Here is a 19,544-nt window from a genome sequence, read left to right on the forward strand (position 1 = left end):
AAAAAAAAGACACGAAAAATAAGGTTGGAAGCAAAGTTGATTCTGCACAATTATATGCACGATTCTGTCGATATTTTTGTTCGTACATTGGATGGACTGAACATGAGAATGCCATATCTATGGCGTGGGGACAGTGTTACCATTTGTATTTCATTTTCATCAAGTTTCTTTGTTGCTTTTAGCATGCTCTTGCTGCATGTGTGCAAGGGACTCGTGATGTCTAGCTGCTTACAGTGGTTGCAGTTTGTCCAAATGGGTAACTCCACCCCCCCCTCCCCCCCCCCCCCAGCTGGGCCGGGGCGAAAGCCGGCGTGGTAATATGATGTTCAATTGAGAAATCACCCTTGAGTTGGTGATCAATTATCAACAAATAAATGGCTGAAGATTGGATTTGATAACTGGTGGCGCTGGTCGCCATCTCTGTATATTTGAAATGAAGAAAGATGGGTCTCTCGCTTCAACACCTTGCATGGACTTGTTAAAAATCAAGAGACAGATTCATAATTGAATGGTTAGTCTTGCAGACTTACAACCAGCACCTGCTGGTTTAGAAAGCTTTATCAGAATGCCAATGGAGCACGGTTTTGCTTGTGCTTACCTGGTTGATGTACTGCATTCGCAGAACATAGATGAATGAAACATGGGCAACATTCAAAACTCTTCGAAAGATTTTCCCAGTGACAAATTTGAAGCTTTTGTGACAAGGAATTACGAGCAGTCAACCTTTACGTGACCTTTTCTCCATTCAAACAACGGAAGCAATGACAAATTTTCATTGTTGCGTTTTGGCATTATGGAAACTGATAGAAGAAGCAAACGACATAAAAGAAAATATGACTGAGCTCTATAATTATAAACGGATGATACCTAGAAAAGTTAAAGAGCAAGACATGCGCTCACTTATCTTTCGAGAGCAAGACACTGACAATTAATCTCGACCTTTGAAGGTTGCCTTCATTGAATCATTTCTTTGTGAACCATATAATCGCTCAATTCTTGAACACAAGCACAGGAGAAACTTCACTGCATATACATATATGGAGGAAAAATTCATGCAATATATTAAAGCAATAATTAACATATCATTAGAACAACTCAATAATCATAGTTAGAACAAAACAATAATCAGAGTTAGAACAAAGCAATAATAATTAAAGCAATAAATTAGAACAAATACTGGTTAACATTCATGGAACTTACGGAGGAAAAATTAAAGCAGGTGGGGATAGTTTATCATGCAATAATCTGATTAATATGACTAAAATGATAACATAGAGCAATGATCTGATTAATTTTGCCATTTCTTCGACTACTAAGTTACAATATCCCAGCATTATTACACCCTCATAAGATAAAAATTAAAAGAGGCAAAAAGGCCCCCAAGTGTTATACGACAGTGGTAGCAATCGACAGAAAGCTTATTGTATCTCAATACATCAGCCACTGGCATTCTCAGCAGAGACATCATTTTCCTCATCATCACCCTGCCGTATTTTCACTATCTCTGCATGCGCTCTCTCAAGAATCTGCCTTTTCTGCATCTCCAATTCCCTGTGGAAATCCATTCTCATCCTCTCTAGCTCCACCATCTGCTGCCTTTTACTATTCTCAATCTTCTCGTATATGTCGCTGAATTTGTGAATGGAATCAGCAAGTAACCTAAAGGAAGGCCCTTCATCATTGACCCTTCCAACCCTCCTCTTCTTTGGCGGAAGTCCATCTGAATCATCTTCCTCGCCATCAGTAGATTCCGAATTCCCAGGACTATCCCTCATTTCTTCCAACCCATTTGCACGATTCAAATAAACTCTAGGGTTCATGAATACGTACTCCCCTGAGTCCAAACCACACGAGAGGCCAGCTTGCGGCGGGGGTGATGACAGCAACATATCCATCTTCTTAAAATAAACCCATTTGCTAGTGGCATCACCAGTCTCTGCCATCCTCAGCTTCTCTTTTTTGTACTTCTTCTTCAATGTATCCAATCTATTCCTACACTGAGTATCCGTCCTTTCAATTTTTGAAATTTCTGATACCTTCTCTGCAACTTCTTGCCATTCCTCAGACCGAAGACTCTTCCTCCCACGATGAAGAAACCGGTCAACCCAAGCATCTAGTAAAACGAATGTCTCACGCTCAGTCCAATCAGTCAGCGAATTTCGGCCACCAACCGATGGTTTTGGAGCAGGGAGAGCCGGAGCTGCAGCCGATGGCGCAGGTACCCGAGGAGCAAATTCATAGCTAGAAACCAAACTCTTCAACTTTCGCTTCTTTGGGTGCCTTTCGAAATCAACATTATCAACCCTCCTACCATAACTTTTCTGCTTATCATCATCTTCATCCTCCTCGTCGTCTTCATCAACATCATCATCCTCCAAATCTTCATGGATATTACGAAAACCATTACTTTGATCGTCATTCTCTTCCTCCTCTGCCAATTCATCTTCATCTTCATCTTCTTCATCCTCGTCATCATCCTCGTCAACATACTGATTACCAGCTGAAGAAGAAAATGGAGCATTCCTAACAGAAAGTTTCTGCCGACTCGAGGAGCCATAACCCTGCTGGTGATTCACACCATACGGGTTTGGGGGGTACCTTGCATCATCCTCAGTGTCATCCATTGTTAACACAATTAAAATAGCCCTCTTGTGTGACCTTCAAAGCCTGATCAATGCGCCTTAAAGCACTTTTGTGCTTCACGTCGAGCCTTGTAAGATCAACCACAACTAAAACCCAAAAAAAAAAAAAAAAGGAAAGAAAAAACCTCTGAACTTAATTTCTAACCCCAAACCACCAACTCCTCCTTTCTTTAACAGAATCAAACTCGATAACGAAAAATACCCACAATATTTGTTCCCGAAAACACATTCCTTTTCATTTGCAATACCAATTTCCCTACAACATTTTAATTTTTAATTTTCCCACGGTTAAAAAAAGGGAAAACAGAACCTCCCCAAGACCAATCCCGTTTCTTTGAACCAACTTCTAAATGCAGAAAACACCATGAATCCTGCTCCAAAGTCTCCATTTTGTCACTGCCAGGTATAAAAGGTTTCTTCCTACGATCATCTTGGAATATTCAAACTAAAAAATTCATTAACCTTAAGAGAACCAATCTCTTGTCGATTTCAACCAATTCTTCTGTTTCATTCGTTGAAATCTCAACAATGGAAAAATTCCAAGATTTATTCATATCAAACAAAAAGGAAAAGCCATAATTTTCAAGCTCAAATCAGACATCTAAGAATAACAAAACCCATGATTCTTACCTCAAATAGCAAGCTTTCCATACTAAAATGAACTCACAAGTCCCAAAATCTCTTTGTAATCAAACCCAAATTCACGCTCTTTTAAAAAAAAAAAAAGAAAAAAAAAACCTTACATAAATAATTTGTGACCAGTTGAGAGCAATTCCAAGACGAAAGCAACTGGAAAGGCGGATGGGAACAAGGTGGAGAGGAGATAGTAAACTATAGCACTCGGTGATAAAAGCGGGTGGCTGCTAATGTACGCCGGGTGTAAGGATATGGACTGAAGGCCTTGATCAGACTGGGGCATGGCCTGTGAGGATGAGACGGGCTCGGCACTATGTCAGTTTGGGCTTTATAGGTTAGAGCCCAAAAACTGCATCCAACCAATTTCTGATAGAAAATGATGCAATGACTCTCAAATATAATCATATTTTTTTATTTTTTTATTTTTTAATAGATAAAAACGTTGAAAAAAATTAAAAAAAAAAAAAAAAAAAAAAAACTCATTTGTACTAGTGTGTGCACCCCAGCGTTGTCCTTTTTGAATTTCTTTGACCCGAATTACTATTTACTATATTTTTAATTATGATTTTTCATAACTTTTTAACATGGTATCAAATCATTAAAATTTATTTGTTATATTTCATTTAATTTTCAATTACTTAATGACACATTAAGAAATGATAAAATAATAATAAATAATATTTTTCCTTCTTTTCATTATGATGTTGGATTTTGATGCCATAATTTGTGCCACGTGCCATATAGTTCAAGAAAATATTAAGTTGATTTAGATAAAGTAGAGGTGCAAAGGGTTCATCTCTAAATTACCAATAAGCAAATTAAGGATTTGATTACCTTCGTTTATTTTTACAAAAAAATTTTATATCATATTATCTAATTATTATAAATTTTTTAAATTTTTATATAAAATAAAATAAATAATTCAACTTTTTTAAATTTAAATATAAAAAATATATATTTTAATAATATTTTATTTAATTTTTAATTTTAATTTTAATTCTTTCTTAAAAACAAACGTGGCAGAGTAGAGCATATAAATTGAGGGCTGGGTTTAGTTCCACTCGGTCATTACTTTGATTTTTATCTTCCCCCAGCCCCACTTTCTTCCTTTCTCTGCTGTATTATAAGCAGCCATGCATTGTTAAGTGGGTTTGATTATGAGAAGATGACAGTAGAAATACTAAAAGCAGAACATATTCATACCCATTTACTATCTCACAGTAACATATGAGCAGTATGTATTTTTTCTTCTGTTACTATAAATAGACACGTCAGTTTCATTACTAGTAAATCCATTAAAAAGACAAAAGAAATATATATATATATATATATATATATATATTATATATATATAAAAGAATAATTATATTTATCGTCTTTATATTATATTTTTATTTTTATTTTATTTTTTTTGTTGAACTCAAGATTTCAAGTTTTGTGTAATTATATATTTACACATAAATTTTGATGATAACAAATAAATTCAAAGAATAAAGAAGTCTCAAGCTCAAGTTGTCTACACAATAAAGTCAAGCACATCAAGGAAACAAGCATGAGCAAGAAGGGAACAAGTTCACATTAAAATTATAGAGTAATATTGTAAATCTCTTCAAAATTTGAAATTAAGATTAATGCTCAAAATTAATATTTTATCATAAAACATTAAAATACATTTTCCACATGTGTATGAATATTTTTGAAAATTAAATTTGAAAACTTTGAAAGATGATTGATTGTCATCTTTTGCATGTGCATGCCTTGATTAAAGGGTTGAACTTTGAAAATATTAAAAATGATTGATTGTCATCTTTCACATGTGCATGTTTTATTTGAATTTTTTTCAAAAGTGATTGATGCTTTTTTAGACTTATACAAAAGGTAGATGATTTTGTTTGAAAATTTTGAAAAGTAAAGTGTGCTCATTTTGTCATATACAAAAAGTAAAAGATTAGGTTTGAATTGTTTGAAAAGGAAAGTGTGTTCATTTTGTCATATGTCAAAAGTAAAAGATTAGGTTTGATTTTTTTGAAAAAGTGAATGATGTTGTCTTTGACAATTGAAAAAGAAGAACATTTTATTTGAATTTTTTGAAAAAAGTGAATGATGTTGTCTTTGATATGTGAATCTTTTTAAATTTGAATATGAAATCTCATATGCCTATAAATAGATCATTTGAGAGCTTCACATTCACAACATCCAGAGCATACAACATTCATTCAAAGCTTTCATTTTCTCTTCTCTAAGCATTGAGCCTTAATCCTTATTCATTTTGAGATATATAGTTTGTGATGTATTGTTCTTATTTCACTCTTTGAGGAGTGTTTTCTGATAACCTACCCACTATCAGTTTTTGTATCAAAAAAATGGTGTGTATAACCCTTATCCGTGTAAAAAGTATTCTATACGGGGAATAGTTGAATCGCCACTTGTAAGGTGATTGCAAGTGTAGAGGGTGTTCTACACGGATCCTTTGTAGCGGTGTTGTTCAAAGGTGTAATAGGTTTCTATCTCCACCTGAAGGGGGTTGAATAGTGAATTTGGGAATCCTCAAGGGGTAGCTTGAGGCGAGGACGTAGGCAGTGGAGCCGAATCTCGTTAACATACTGAATTTGCTTCTCTCTTACCCTTACTCTTTATATTTATTGTTATTTCATATTTTGTTTATATTTTATATTATATATTTGATTTATCATTGTTATTTTTTTTAATACAACTCAATTCACCCCCCTCTTGTTTTAGTCATCTGGGCAACAATTGGTATCAGAGCTAAGAGCTCTATTATAAGATTAATTATCTTTTGAGTTAAGATCTTATGGCTAACATTGCAGCTTCATTTGGTGAAGGTCAATCTAACAGTCGGCCTCCACTCTTTTGTGGAGATAATTACTCATTCTGAAAAGTTAGAATGAGAATGTTTCTTCAAACTCAAGGTAAAGAAATATGGAAATGTATTGTAAATGGACCTTATATTCCAACAAAAGTGGTTGATAGAGTAAAGGTCAAAAAGGAAGAAGAAGAGTTTGATCGTGAAGACGATAAACTTTATACTTTAAATTTAACTGCTATGAATTTATTATATAATGCTCTTAATGGAAATGAGTTTAATAGAATAATGAATTGCGCTACGGCAAAGGAAATTTGGGATAACTTGGAAGTAACTTATGAAGGAACTTCGCAAGTCAAGGAATCAAAAATTTATATTCTTACTCATGAATATGAAATGTTTAAGATGAATGATGATGAATCAATTTCTAGTATGCACATTCGTTTTACTAACATCATAAACAGCTTGACAGCTCTTGGCAAAGTTTATTCCAAAGTGGAGATAGTAAGAAAAATTCTCAACTCTTTACCAAAACGTTGGAAATCAAAAGTTACAGCGATTCTTGAAGTTAGAGACCTCAAGAAGCTCGAAGTCAATGAACTCATCGGATCACTTATCACCCATGAGTACACATTGAAAAGAGGAGAAGAAGAAGGAAAGCCAAAGAAGAGCTTAGCACTTAAAGCTATTCCTCATGAAAGTGAAAGTGATGAAGATGAGGAAAATGAAGATAAAGATGAAGAAGTTGCGATGATAACAAGAAGAATTCAGAGGTTCTTGAAGAAAAATAGAACTCCTCCGAGGAAATCCTTCAAAAAGTTTTCCAAGAAAGATTCAGGTAAAAATGATACTTTAATTTGTTATAAATGCAATAAACCTGGTCATATCAAACCAAATTGTCCTCTACTAAAGAAAGATCGAAACAAGGGCAAGAAAGCAATGAAAGCTACATGGGATGATGATTCAAATAGCTCGGATAGTGAAGCAAGCAATGAAGAATCAGCAAATCTTTGTCTTATGGCTAAAGATAACATTGAGGTAACAAATCTTGATAATATTGAAGATCCTTCATATGAAGAATTGCAAAATGTTTTAGAAGAGGTATATGAAGAATTTGAAAAATTGGGTATCAAGTATACTGCTTTGAAAAAGAAAAATTCTTCTTTAACAAACGAAATTGAAATTTTAATAAAAGAAAGTATCATTTTGAAAGATAAAAATCTTGAATTGAATAAGAAAAAAACCGATTTCGAAAATATTGTTGAAAACTTTACAAATGGAAAAAGAAATTTTGAAAAACTTCTTGGTAGTCAAATATGTGTTTTTGACAAGGCAGGTTTGGGATATATGCCAAACAAAAATACAAACCTTATAAAAATTTATTTGATAATCATTCTACATCAAAGACTAATATTTAAAATTCTTTTCATAAAAATAATTTTGTCAAAAAAGGATATCATTATAATCATTCAAGTTTTTCATATATGTCACATGCTATTTGCAATTTTTGTAATAGAAATGGTCATAATTATCATACTTGTCCTATTAGAAGAAATCATACAATGACTATTAGGGTCATATGGGAACCTAAAAATCTTGTTTCTTCTAATACTAATAAATAAATGACCCAAAGAACTTGGGTACCAAGAAAAATCATTTTAATTATTTTTATAGGTATGCATGAAGTCTTCCACAAGTAAAAATAAATGGTTTTTAGATAGTGGATGTTCAAAACATATGACGGGAGACAAGACTAAGTTCTTTGATCTTAGATCTAAAGAAGAAGGACATGTGACATTTGGAGACAACTCGAAAGGGAAGATCATGGGAATAGGTAAAATTGATAATAAATCTTCTCTCATAATTGAAGATGTTCTACTTGTTGAAAGTCTAAAACATAATCTTTTGAGCATAAGTCAATTATGTGATAAAGGATTTACAGTTACTTTCAAAATGGATAAGTGCATTATTTTGAATGATCATGATTGTAATATTTGTTTTATTGCTTTTAGAAACAATAATGTTTATACAATTGATTTTGAAGAAATTACCTCACAAGATGCTATTTGCTTTTCAGCTCAAAATGAAACTAGTTGGTTATGGCATAGAAGATTAGGTCATGCTAACATGAAACTTATTTCCAAACTTTCAAAAAATGATCTTGTGAGAGGTTTACTAAAAACATATTTTCTTAAAAACAAAATTTGTGATGCATGTCAATTTGGTAAACAAACAAAAACTTCTTTTAAAACTAAGAAACATATTTCCACTACTATACCATTGCAACTGATACACATGGATTTTTTTGGACCAAATAGAGTTGCAAGTGTAGAAGGAAAATATTATGCATTTGTTATTATTGATGATTTCTCTAGATATACTTGGGTCATCTTTCTTGCTCATAAAGATGAGGCACATAATGCCTTTACCAAGTTATGCAAGAGAATTCAAAATGAAAAGGGCTATATTTCAAGTATCCAAAATGATAGGGGAAAAGAGTTTGTTAATAAAAATATTGAAACTTTTTGTGATGAAAATGGTTTTGTGCATAATTGTTCTGCTCCTCGAACTCCTCAACAAAATGGGGTAGTAGAGAGGAAAAATAGATTTCTTCAAGAGATGGCAAGAACAATGCTCAATGAGAACAACTTGACTAGTTATTTTTGGGCCGAAGCGGTAAGTACTGCATGTTATGTTATAAATAGAGTTATGCTAAGGTCTAAGTTAGATAAAACCCCCTATGAGCTTTGGAATGAGAAAAAGCCCAACATTGGTTACTTTCATGTATTTAGATGCAAATATTTTATTTTGAATGATAATGATAATTTAGGCAAGTTTGATGCAAAATCTGATGAAGGTATCTTTCTCGGGTATTCTACTAATAGTAAAGCTTATAGAGTATTCAATAAAAAGACTTTGACTGTACAAGAATCTATGCATGTAGTATTTGATGAATCTAATTCTCCACTCTCCAAGAAATCTATTGATGAAGAAACAGGAGGTATAAATAACACGGAAAGTCTCAATCTCAACAAAGAGAAAACAATAGAGGAAGTTCAACATGGAGCCATCAGGAAAGATCATCAAAATTTAATACAAGATGCAACCAAACAGTGGAAATTTGTGAAAGATCATCCAGTGGAACAAATTTTGGAAGAACCTTCACAAGGTGTAAGTACTCGATCATCTCTTAAAAATATTTGCAATCATACTGTTTTTCTATCTCACATTGAACCCAAAAATATTGATGACGCACTTCTTGATGAATCTTGGATTCTAGCTATGCAATAAGAGTTGAATCAATTTGAAAGAAATGATATTTGGACACTTGTTCCTAAACCCAAAAATCATACTATTATTGGAACAAATGGGTTTTTAGAAATAAGAAAGATGAGTCCGGAGTCATAACTATAAATAAGGCTCGACTTGTAGCTCAAGGTTTTAATCAAGAAGAAGGAATCGATTATGATGAGAAATATGCACCAGTCGCAAGATTAGAAGCTATTCGAATGTTACTTGCATATGCTTGTTATAAAGATTTCAAACTTTTTCAAATGAATGTTAAAAGTGCTTTCTTAAATGGTTTTATAAATAAAGAGGTATATGTTGAGCAATCTCCAGGTTTTGAAAATCATATTTCCCCAAATCATGTTTTCAAACTCACAAAAGCACTATATGGACTTAAACAAGCTCCTAGAGCTTGGTACGAGAGACTCAGTGGTTTCTTGATTGAAAAAGGTTTTTTAAGAGGAAAAATCGACACAACTCTTTTCATTAAATATGAAAATGATGATATTCTTTTGATTCAGATTTATGTTGATAATATAATTTTCGGTGCTACTAATGAAAATATGTGTCAAGTTTTTGCTAAAACTATGCAGGAAGAATTTGAGATGAGCATGATAGGAGAACTTACATTCTTTCTCGGATTGCAAATTAAGCAAGCAAAAAGTGGGACATTCATTAATCAATCAAAATATATTAAGGAATTACTAAAGAAGTTTGGGATGGAAAATGCTAAGGAAATTGGAACACCAATGAGCCCATCAACTAAACTTGATAAAGATGAATCCGGTAAGCCAGTTGACTCGAAAATATATCGAGGTATGATTGGTAGCTTATTATATTTAACAGCTAGTAGACCAAATATTATGTTTAGTGTGTACTTATGTGCACGCTTTAAATCATATCCAAAACAATCACATTTAATTGCAGTTAAGCGCATTCTTAGATATCTTAGTGATACAATTAACTTAGGATTATGGTACCCTAAGCATACATCTTTCGATCTAATCAGCTACACAGATGCAGATTATGCTGGCTGTAAAATAGATCGAAAAAGCACTAGTGGAGCATGCCATTTCTTAGGTCATGCATTAATTTCCTAGTTTAGTAAAAAATAAAATTCTGTTGCACTATCTACTGCTGAGGCAGAATATGTTGCTGCGGGTAGTTGTTGTGCTCAAGTTCTCTACATGAAACAACAACTTGAAGATTTTAAACTCAAGTATAATCACATTCCAATCAAATGTGATAATACAAGTGCTATAAATCTTTCAAAGAATCCAATACAACATTCTAGAACTAAGCATATTGAAATAAGATATCATTCTCTTCGAAATTATGTGCAGAAAGGCGATATAGTACTAGAATTCACAAACACACACGATCAGTTAGCAGATATTTTCACAAAGCCTTTACCAGAAGATAGATTATGTATGATTAGAAGAGAAATAGGTATGATGCATGCTATGAATATCTCTTAAAAGATAGACGAGAATCAATAAAAATAGAGATAGATTTTTTAAATACTTTTACATAAACTTGAGATTCTTAGCCTCATGTTTGAGACGCTCATTCTCTTCATACAATATCATGTCATTCTTATCCATGGGAACCGACAAGCGGAATGAAGAATCTAATAAAGATTTCAACTGTTTATTCTTCTACCGAATGATTCCTTCCCTTGTGTGAGACTCTTGAACAATTCGTTGAAGTACAACAATTTGTTCTTTGAGCTTTTCAATTTCATGATTTTTGGCTTGTAGCCGCTGAGAAAAAGCAACAATAGAAGAAGAGTAGCGAGTCCCAAGACTCACCAAGTCATAAATAGCATTAGAATCTGACTTATTAGTCAGATTATTATTTTCCTGCTGCAACATGGCACCAATAGCAGCTGCAGAAAGGACAGGAGGTTGAGATGCAGAATGCCTCATGGATGGATCTAGAGAAATGTTTGAAGAATGAGCTATTGAGAAAAGAATAGAAGGCTTAAAACGAGAATGTTGAAGGAATGCAGATGAGTTATAGAGATGAGAAGAAAAGTTGATGCGGATTGGATGAACTTCAGGACTGATTTTATAGAGACAGTATAAAGAACAAGACAAGCTATCATCCAAGTCAAAGAGCAATGTATTTTTTTCCGATCGGTGAAAATGACATTTTTTTGGAAACTCGGAGCCTTCAATCTCGTTTGTCAACAACTTCAGGTGATTTTTTCAAATCTCCAGCCGCACTTGTCGGGTCACGGACGGATGAAATTTATTTATTTATTTTATTTATCTACAGTGTCTACTAACGCACCGTTTTCTTCAGGTCCATTTACTTGTTGCGGATCCTTTTTAATGATGCCAAAAGGGGGAGAAGTGTTAGACTAGAACATTAACATTGTTTGAATTGCTAAACTTATTATATATATTTGGAATTATATTTATACTTTTGCTTGAAAAACTAACACACATTCTCAGGGGGAGCTTAAGTATTAATACAGGTTTCAGGTTCTATCAAGTATTTGTCATCATCAAAAAGGGGGAGATTGTTGAATCCAAGATTTCAAGTTTTGTGTAATTATATATTTACACATGGATTTTGATGATAACAAATGAATTCAAAGAATAAAGAAGTCTCAAGTTCAAGTTGTCAACACAATGAAGTCAAGCACATCAAGGAAACAAGCATGAGCAAGAAGGGAACAAGTTCACATTAAAATTATAGAGTAATGTTGTAAATCTCTTCAAAATTTGAAATTAGGATTAATGCTCAAAATTAATATTTTATCATAAAATATTAAAATACATTTTCCACATGTGCATGAATATTTTTGAAAATTAAATTTGAAAATTTTGAAAGATGATTGATTGTCATCTTTTGCATGTGCATGCCTTGATTAAAGGGTTGAATTTTGAAAATATTAAAAATGATTAATTGTCATCTTTCACATGTACATGTTTTATTTGAATTTTTTCAAAAGTGATTGATGTTTTTTTAGACTTATACAAAAGGTAGATGATTTTGTTTGAAAATTTTGAAAAGTAAAGTGTGCTCATTTTGTCATATACAAAAAGTAAAAGATTAGGTTTGAATTGTTTGAAAAGGAAAGTGTGCTCATTTTGTCATATGCCAAAAGTAAAAGATTAGGTTTGATTTTTTTGAAAAAGTGAATGATGTTGTCTTTGACAATTGAAAAAGAATAACCTTTTATTTGAATTTTTTGAAAAAAGTGAATGATGTTGTCTTTGACATGTGAATCTTTTTAAATTTGAATATGAAATCTCATATGCCTATAAATAGATCATTTGAGAGCTTCACATTCACAACATCCAGAGCATACAACATTCATTCAAAGCTTTCATTTTCTCTTCTCTAAGCATTGAGCCTTAATCCTTATTCATTTTGAGAGATATAGTTTGTGCTGTATTGTTCTTATTTCACTCATTGTGGAGTGTTTTCTGATAACCTACCCACTATCAGTTTTTGTATCAAAAAAAGGGTGTGTATAACCCTTGTACGTGTAGAAAGTATTCTATATGGGGAATAGTTGAATTACCACTTGTAAGGTGATTGCAAGTGTAGATGGTGTTCTACACGGATCCTTTGTAGCGGTGTTGTTCAAAGGTGTAATAGGTTTCTATCTCCACCTGAAGGGGGTTGAATAGTGAATTTGGGAATCCTCAAGGGGAAGCTTGAGGCGAGGACGTAGGCAGTGGGGCCGAACCTCGTTAACATACTGAGTTTACTTATCTCTTGCCCTTACTCTTTATATTTATTGTTATTTCATATTTTGTTTATATTTTATATTATATATTTGATTTATAATTGTTATTTTTTTAATACAACCCAATTCACCCACCCTTTTGTGTTAGTCATCTGGGCAACATTTTTCTTAATAGATATGTAGTGTAGGGTTGATGAGTAAAATAATTTAATTAATTTAATAAAAAAAACAAAACACCAATAATATGCAATGTAGGCAACTAAATAGCAGTTGTCGTGCATAAAAAGTTGATCCCAGCTACACTTATTTATTAGAACTATTAAGGTTATGTTTGATTGATAAACAAAATTCAACTCATCTCAAATAAATTATTGATGAGATCTATTATTTTTTAATTTATCATAAAAAAATTAAACTAATCTCAACATATTTTATACATTTCAATTTAAAAAGTTAAATTTATCTCAACCTTAAAAATATAATTTCATCTCAATTGGATCCAAACACAACTTAAATATTATGAGCTCATAATTATTAAGAAAAATATTTTAGACACAAACAGATTACATATAAGTAAACTCACAAATTGATATTGTTTGATGTGATATATTAAATTATAAAATTATTTTTATTACAAAATAAATGATTTCATAAAATTATATTAATTTGTTAATTTATTTTATATAATCTCTTTTGTAGTTATAATAGTTTTCAATTATTAATAATAAATAATGGTAATATCAGAAAATATGCCATTTTTCAACCAAAAAATAAAAGAAAAAGAAATAGGGTCTTCAAAGCTATTCAATGTATCCTAACCAGAAGTCACCAGAAATTTCAGTCCAACCAAATCCGAAAATAAATGGTGCAGCTCTTTCTTTCTATGAGTAATAAAAGACTCAATTATTCATATTTCCCTATATACCCAGCTGAATTCCCTATTTCCTACTTTGTCCCTCGATGCAAAACAACAGCCATTTCCGCACGTGCCAGTCACGTGATGAGGGCCCACGAACGAACGACATCAATGGCTCTATTCTCAACCGTTGGAGCCAGAACTGCGTCAGGGAATCTTCGTTTATTGGCCGTCGATTAGACAGAGCAGAAAATGTTTCCGCCGTTAAAAAAAAAAAACTGATAATAATCCGAAAAAGCTGACTCAGCCGAAACGACAAGAGAGAGAACTGTCAAGTTGTGATGAATAAATAAAGAAAAAGAAAAAGAAATGGAGGGGCAGCTTAAACGAATCATTACGCCAGCTTTGGACCTTTGGTTATGTTTTGTGGGACCCACCATCAAATCATGGAGTTGACGGTTAATCACGCCCTTAATACTTTCTCTTATCAATTAAAATAAAATAAAATAAATTCAAAAATATTTTTTTAGGATTAATTATTTTGGTTGAACAAAAGAAAAAAATGTATTTGAGCTATTTCAGTTGGGTGTCATCAAGAGTATGGTTTTTTGTTAGAAATTAAATTTGTTAGATGATGAATACGTGTTTCTTATTTAACAGATAAATCAAGTTGTATATGTCTTGAGTAATGCTATATAAAAAATTAATTTATTTTTATATAAATTTTATATTTATTTATTTTTTTAAAATAATTACACGACTCTTACGTATTCATAATTATATTTATTATTTATCTATTTATTATTAGATAAACTTTGAACGCTTGTCCCCCGCCTGAATTCGACTAATTTAAGGATGGAAACCAAACTGCATAATGGGGAGTCACTAATCGGTTGGACGTGACCTTTTGTTTTATTTAACGTTTTAAGACAACATGGACCGAAGGAGTTGTGTTTTTACGAAGAAATGAAATTGGAAGAGTTTCTATAATATTCCGTGAAATCCAAAGAGTAGAGTTTTTATAATTATTAACTATAAAACCGAGGAACTATTAAATCGGTATTTAAAAAGCCTCTCTCTTTAATCATGATTCAGGCCCCTTTACTGGCAACTGACAAGTTGGGAAACTGGTCACATATTTACAGTGTACCATTTTTTATTGTGTGAATAGCAGCACTTTAATTCCTCCTCTAGTTAAACACCAATACGATGAATATACGTAGTTTTATACTATACGTTGCACTATATACGTCTAGCTTTCTTATAATCATGAATTTGAGAGAGAGAGAGAGAGAGACAGACCACAGAGAGAAGTGTATATCAGAAGTCTCAGTGACTCACTGTTTCTCTGATTTTGATGCATGCAAGAGAGGCAAAAACGATGATAATAATTTAAAAAAGGGAAAATAAATGGAGAGGTGTGCAAGGCAAGTTTTGCATTTTGTCAATATCTAAACTTTTCTGCATTTGGATTTCTCTCCTGATTTCTGCCTGCAACCTCATTCATCATGTTTTCAGAAGCGAAAACCAGGTGGGTTTTCGTTGGTTCGTCGTTTTATCTGGGTTTTTAGCTCTTACTGCTGATCTCTTTGATGCATTCTTGGATTTGTTGGCCCTCAAAATCGGGTCTTGAATTAAACACTTCAATAGTTATTAGTGTTCACATTTATGCTTTCGAAGTTCATTTTGATGCACGCACGGAGCTTTTTTTGTGCAAAATCATTCATGTTTCAGTAATTTTTGGTTCCTTTTTCATGCATTTGATCGATTCGCTAGTTAATATGTCTTTGTTCTTGAACAAAGATCTTCTTCCTCCTGGTTTCTTTATATTCCCCGGCACGTCTAGATGATCTCTCTTCACTTCTTCTGAAAAATCAAGTCATGGATCCCTTCATGCTTACAAGATTTATATGTTCTTCGTATTCTCTAATAAGATGTTGGATAATCTTCCCATTAAGGATTCACTGCATTAAGCATAATGCAGTAAACAATCCGTGGTTTCAGAGCTGTTTGGAAAATGTTGCCGCTGTCCTTTCTTGTTTGGCTGTTCTGGGGTAATTATAATCTGGCAATCCTTTTTTTTTTTTTTTTGTGTTGATCATCAATCCACGCTAGCTCCATTTGCTCTCATTTCTAAACGTTTTACAGAAACTTCAAGGCCGGGTATCCAGACTTATGATTTACGGTTTCTTTCCTTGCTGTTTGTTACTTTGTTGCACGCTCATTCCCTTTGTTTTCTTTTATCCTGCTCTCATTGGATTCCTGCTTCTGAACTTTTTAATTTGCATTGGCCATTCTAAGATTTTCCGTATTATGCACAAGTTATCCAGTCTTAGGACCTACAATCGGGTTTTCAAGGAAGCTTCTCATGATTGGTGGTTTTGTTAAGATTTATTTAAAAATCCGTCATGTTATTTCCAAGCTCAATCAATGGCTCTAATCATATTGAGGCTTTTTTGGGACTTGAAAATTATATGAGCACATTCATTCCTTTTGTTTTAATAATCAATAGGGGGAAGTTCCATTGCCATTTTTATCTCAGATATTTACAATTGAGAATTTCCATTTGGGTAGTTAAATCAACAAACAGTGTCTATCACACCTTGCCTTAACCAGTTCGTGGCTGCTTGCAAATCGCTTACAGTTTAGTCGTTGTTTACAGTTTTGCTCATTATAGCATTTTGAATTGTTGCAATAAGGGATTATTTCTGCCGATTTAACTTGACCATGGTTTTTAGATAATGCTGGAGGAGGGTCTGTCCGCAGAAATCTAATGGCTGATTCTACTCCAGAGTCTTTGCAATCTGATACATTGGGCCCGAGACATATTAGCAGCTCACTTTTCAGCATCCCTGGTTTCATTGTAGGGTTTGGTACTAAGTGTTTATCAGAGTCTGACTCCGTTAGGAGCCCTACATCTCCTTTGGATTTGAAAGCTTTTCCAAAGCTTAATAGCCCCTTTGGTCATAAGTCCCCAAGAACACAATCCCACCAAAGCGGGCATAAAAAGAAGTGGGATTGCAGTAAAGTAGGCCTTGGCATCATAAATTCACTTGTGAATGAAACCAAACCTTCTGCGGATGTACTTGATTCACCGAGGAAGAATGTAATCTTCGGACCACAGGTGAAGACTAAACCAAACCATGAATCACTTTATTCTTCCGTAAAATCCAACTCTTTGCCTAAAAACTACATCTTTTCGTCACTTTTGGAAACCAAGACTCTCAATCCCCAATTAGGTGGCACAAATGTTACATTTGACATTGAAGGCATCTCTTTAGAATCTGGCCAGACTAAAACTGTTGCATCTTGCTTGTTGGATCCCACCAGTTCTTCATCCTTAGATTATGGATTAACCCAAAATCACAGTTTGAGTTTTATGAACTTTTGTTCGGAAAATAAAACTAGCATAGCGAGTTCACCTCTGATACTTAACCGAGGCTCACAGGTAGCGAATTCTTTGGATAACAAACCAAGTTCACTTCCAATTCCTATTGGAGCCAGTCATGGAATTCTGAGTTCCTTTTCAGCAAGAGAGATAGAGCTTTCTGAGGATTATACCTGTATAATTTCTCACGGTCCAAATCCTAAAACAACTCATATTTTTGGTGACTGTATTTTGGATTGTCACATGAATGAGTTGGCTGATTTTGGTAAGAAGGATGGATCGGGGAGTAAATCATTACAAGAGGCTGAAACCTTGAAGAGATTAATACCATTTCACTCTGAAGAGACTTTTAGCTTCTGTTACTTATGCAAGAAAATACTGCAAGAGGGGGAAGACATTTATATATACAGGTTTGGTTTGTCCCAACCTCTCTTTCTTTTTTCTAGTTCACCATGCCAGATTTTAAGTCTTGGGTTTCCTTTGACCTTGGGGTTTCCTTTGATTTCTTGCAGGGGTGAGAAAGCATTTTGCAGTTTTGAGTGTCGTGCTGAGGTTATTTTTGCTGAGGAGTCAGAGGAAACTTGCAATAACTCTGCTGAAATCTCTCCTGGATCAAGCTACCATGAAGATCTCTTCCTAATGGGTATGCCCTTTGCTACATGATGGGCCATAGTTGCTCTCTCCCAGGCTCCCTTGTCCCATTGAAGTTGTTGCATAGGTGCACCTTGATCATCTACTCATAAGAGCTGTCTATGTGAATCTGTTTGCAGCCATGGATGATCAAGAAATGCATTATGTCATTTTCTAATTGCTTACAACTTTCATGGTATAGGCAAGTGGTGGCAGTCATAAGAAAGAGCTTTTTCATTCTATAAAGCAGGCAGAGATACAGTATTAAGCTTGTTGCTTGTCTTATAATTTTGATTAGATGGGTTGGAAGTGGCCAGAAGCCCTCGCCCATCTGTTTTCATATATTTTGGTTTTGTTGGGTGAGAGAGTTAATGCGGTAGCTTTTGAACCTAATGAACTCATGAATGAATGCATGCGGCATCTAAATTACCAATGTCACTTTTTTGTGTCACTTTTTCCATCACCATCTCTCTCACTTTATCTTTGGCACTTAAAACATTGGAAACCAAACAATGTCTGTTCTCGTCTCTTGACCCTGCAAATAATCAAAGGTTTCATATATTTATATGCGGCTGCCTGCATTATAATGGAATGACTGTTAGCTGACTGAGAATTTCATTGCCCCGTAACAATACCTTGAGAGCACTTCTGCTATAGTCGATGGCAAAATTATGGAGAGATTCTTTCTATGTTATAAGACAAGCCTTCCAAAGAGGCATATTGCAGTTCCTAAAGGAGCTCAAGCAGTTTCAGGTAAGAAACTCATCATAAATCTCCAAAAAACTTAGCCGAAGTATGCAACAAGCTTGTAATTTGATCCACAACAGGCGTAACCGAGATTCAAACTTTTACAAGCAATCTCTTTCCCTTCCAAATTCAGTACCCTAAAGGTAGGAGAAGATTAAAATGACGCTGAGAGTTTTTTTTAAGAGTAATGTTAGATACAATATTATGGTATTACAAGTCTTGTATACTCTTTTTAACAAAAAAAAAAAAAAAATTGAGTTACTATTAAAAAATAATTTTTAAGCAAATCTCAAATTTATCTAATTTTTTTAAAAAAAATATGCGAGACTTATATATTTAAAAATTGTAAATAATATTTATTTATTTATTTATTTTTTAAGTCGGTATAGAAATATACTTTTAATTCTTGATGTTTCAATCTAATTAAAGATAGAGCAATGCCACATACAGTCATAGAATTGCAAACGCCGCACAATCGCTTTGAAAAAGAGTGGGGTTTACGATTAAAAAATTAGTTTTTTTTTCATGTGGATCCCATATTAATTTATTTTTTTCAAAGCGACTATACGCCACTTGCACGACTGCAAATATCATTTCTTTTAAAGATATTATCTCTACACTGGATTTTAAATAGTGTGGACAGCGGGGGTAGTGCTTACTGTTCCATTCATTACGAGTCTTGAGCTTCTCCATCCTCTTATCATTTGTTATAGAGTTTTACTATATACAAGTACAGTTGCGCACTAATCTGTGTACCAATACTGATTTATTCATACTTAAAATTTAAATTAACACTATTTTTAATAAAATTTATTTTTTAACTAATC

At 33.4% G+C, this 19,544-nt stretch overlaps 2 protein-coding genes and 1 long non-coding RNA gene across 3 annotated transcripts; 1 reads left to right on the forward strand and 2 right to left on the reverse strand.

The window, feature by feature from the left end:
- Window positions 1-19: 19 nt before the first annotated feature.
- Window positions 20-3,540, reverse strand: LOC122301062. Its single transcript, XR_006240126.1, has 3 exons — window positions 3,273-3,540; window positions 599-1,023; window positions 20-474 (listed from the first exon to the last, which is right to left on the reverse strand). It is a non-coding gene; the product is annotated as an uncharacterized LOC122301062 (long non-coding RNA).
- Window positions 1,273-3,279, reverse strand: LOC122301060 (trihelix transcription factor ASIL2-like). Its single transcript, XM_043112137.1, has one exon. The coding sequence runs from the start codon at window positions 2,622-2,624 to the stop codon at window positions 1,437-1,439; it is 1,188 nt and encodes a 395-aa protein (XP_042968071.1). The 5' UTR covers window positions 2,625-3,279; the 3' UTR covers window positions 1,273-1,436.
- Window positions 3,541-15,228: 11,688 nt separating the features above from the next.
- LOC122301063 (FCS-Like Zinc finger 8-like) lies at window positions 15,229-18,408 on the forward strand. Its single transcript, XM_043112138.1, has 3 exons — window positions 15,229-15,483; window positions 16,691-17,750; window positions 17,853-18,408. The coding sequence occupies exons 2-3, from the start codon at window positions 16,726-16,728 to the stop codon at window positions 18,001-18,003; spliced, it is 1,176 nt and encodes a 391-aa protein (XP_042968072.1). The 5' UTR covers window positions 15,229-15,483; window positions 16,691-16,725; the 3' UTR covers window positions 18,004-18,408.
- Window positions 18,409-19,544: the final 1,136 nt, after the last annotated feature.

Source organism: Carya illinoinensis, chromosome 2, assembly GCF_018687715.1.
Source record: "Carya illinoinensis cultivar Pawnee chromosome 2, C.illinoinensisPawnee_v1, whole genome shotgun sequence".
Taxonomy (NCBI): Eukaryota; Viridiplantae; Streptophyta; class Magnoliopsida; order Fagales; family Juglandaceae; genus Carya; species Carya illinoinensis.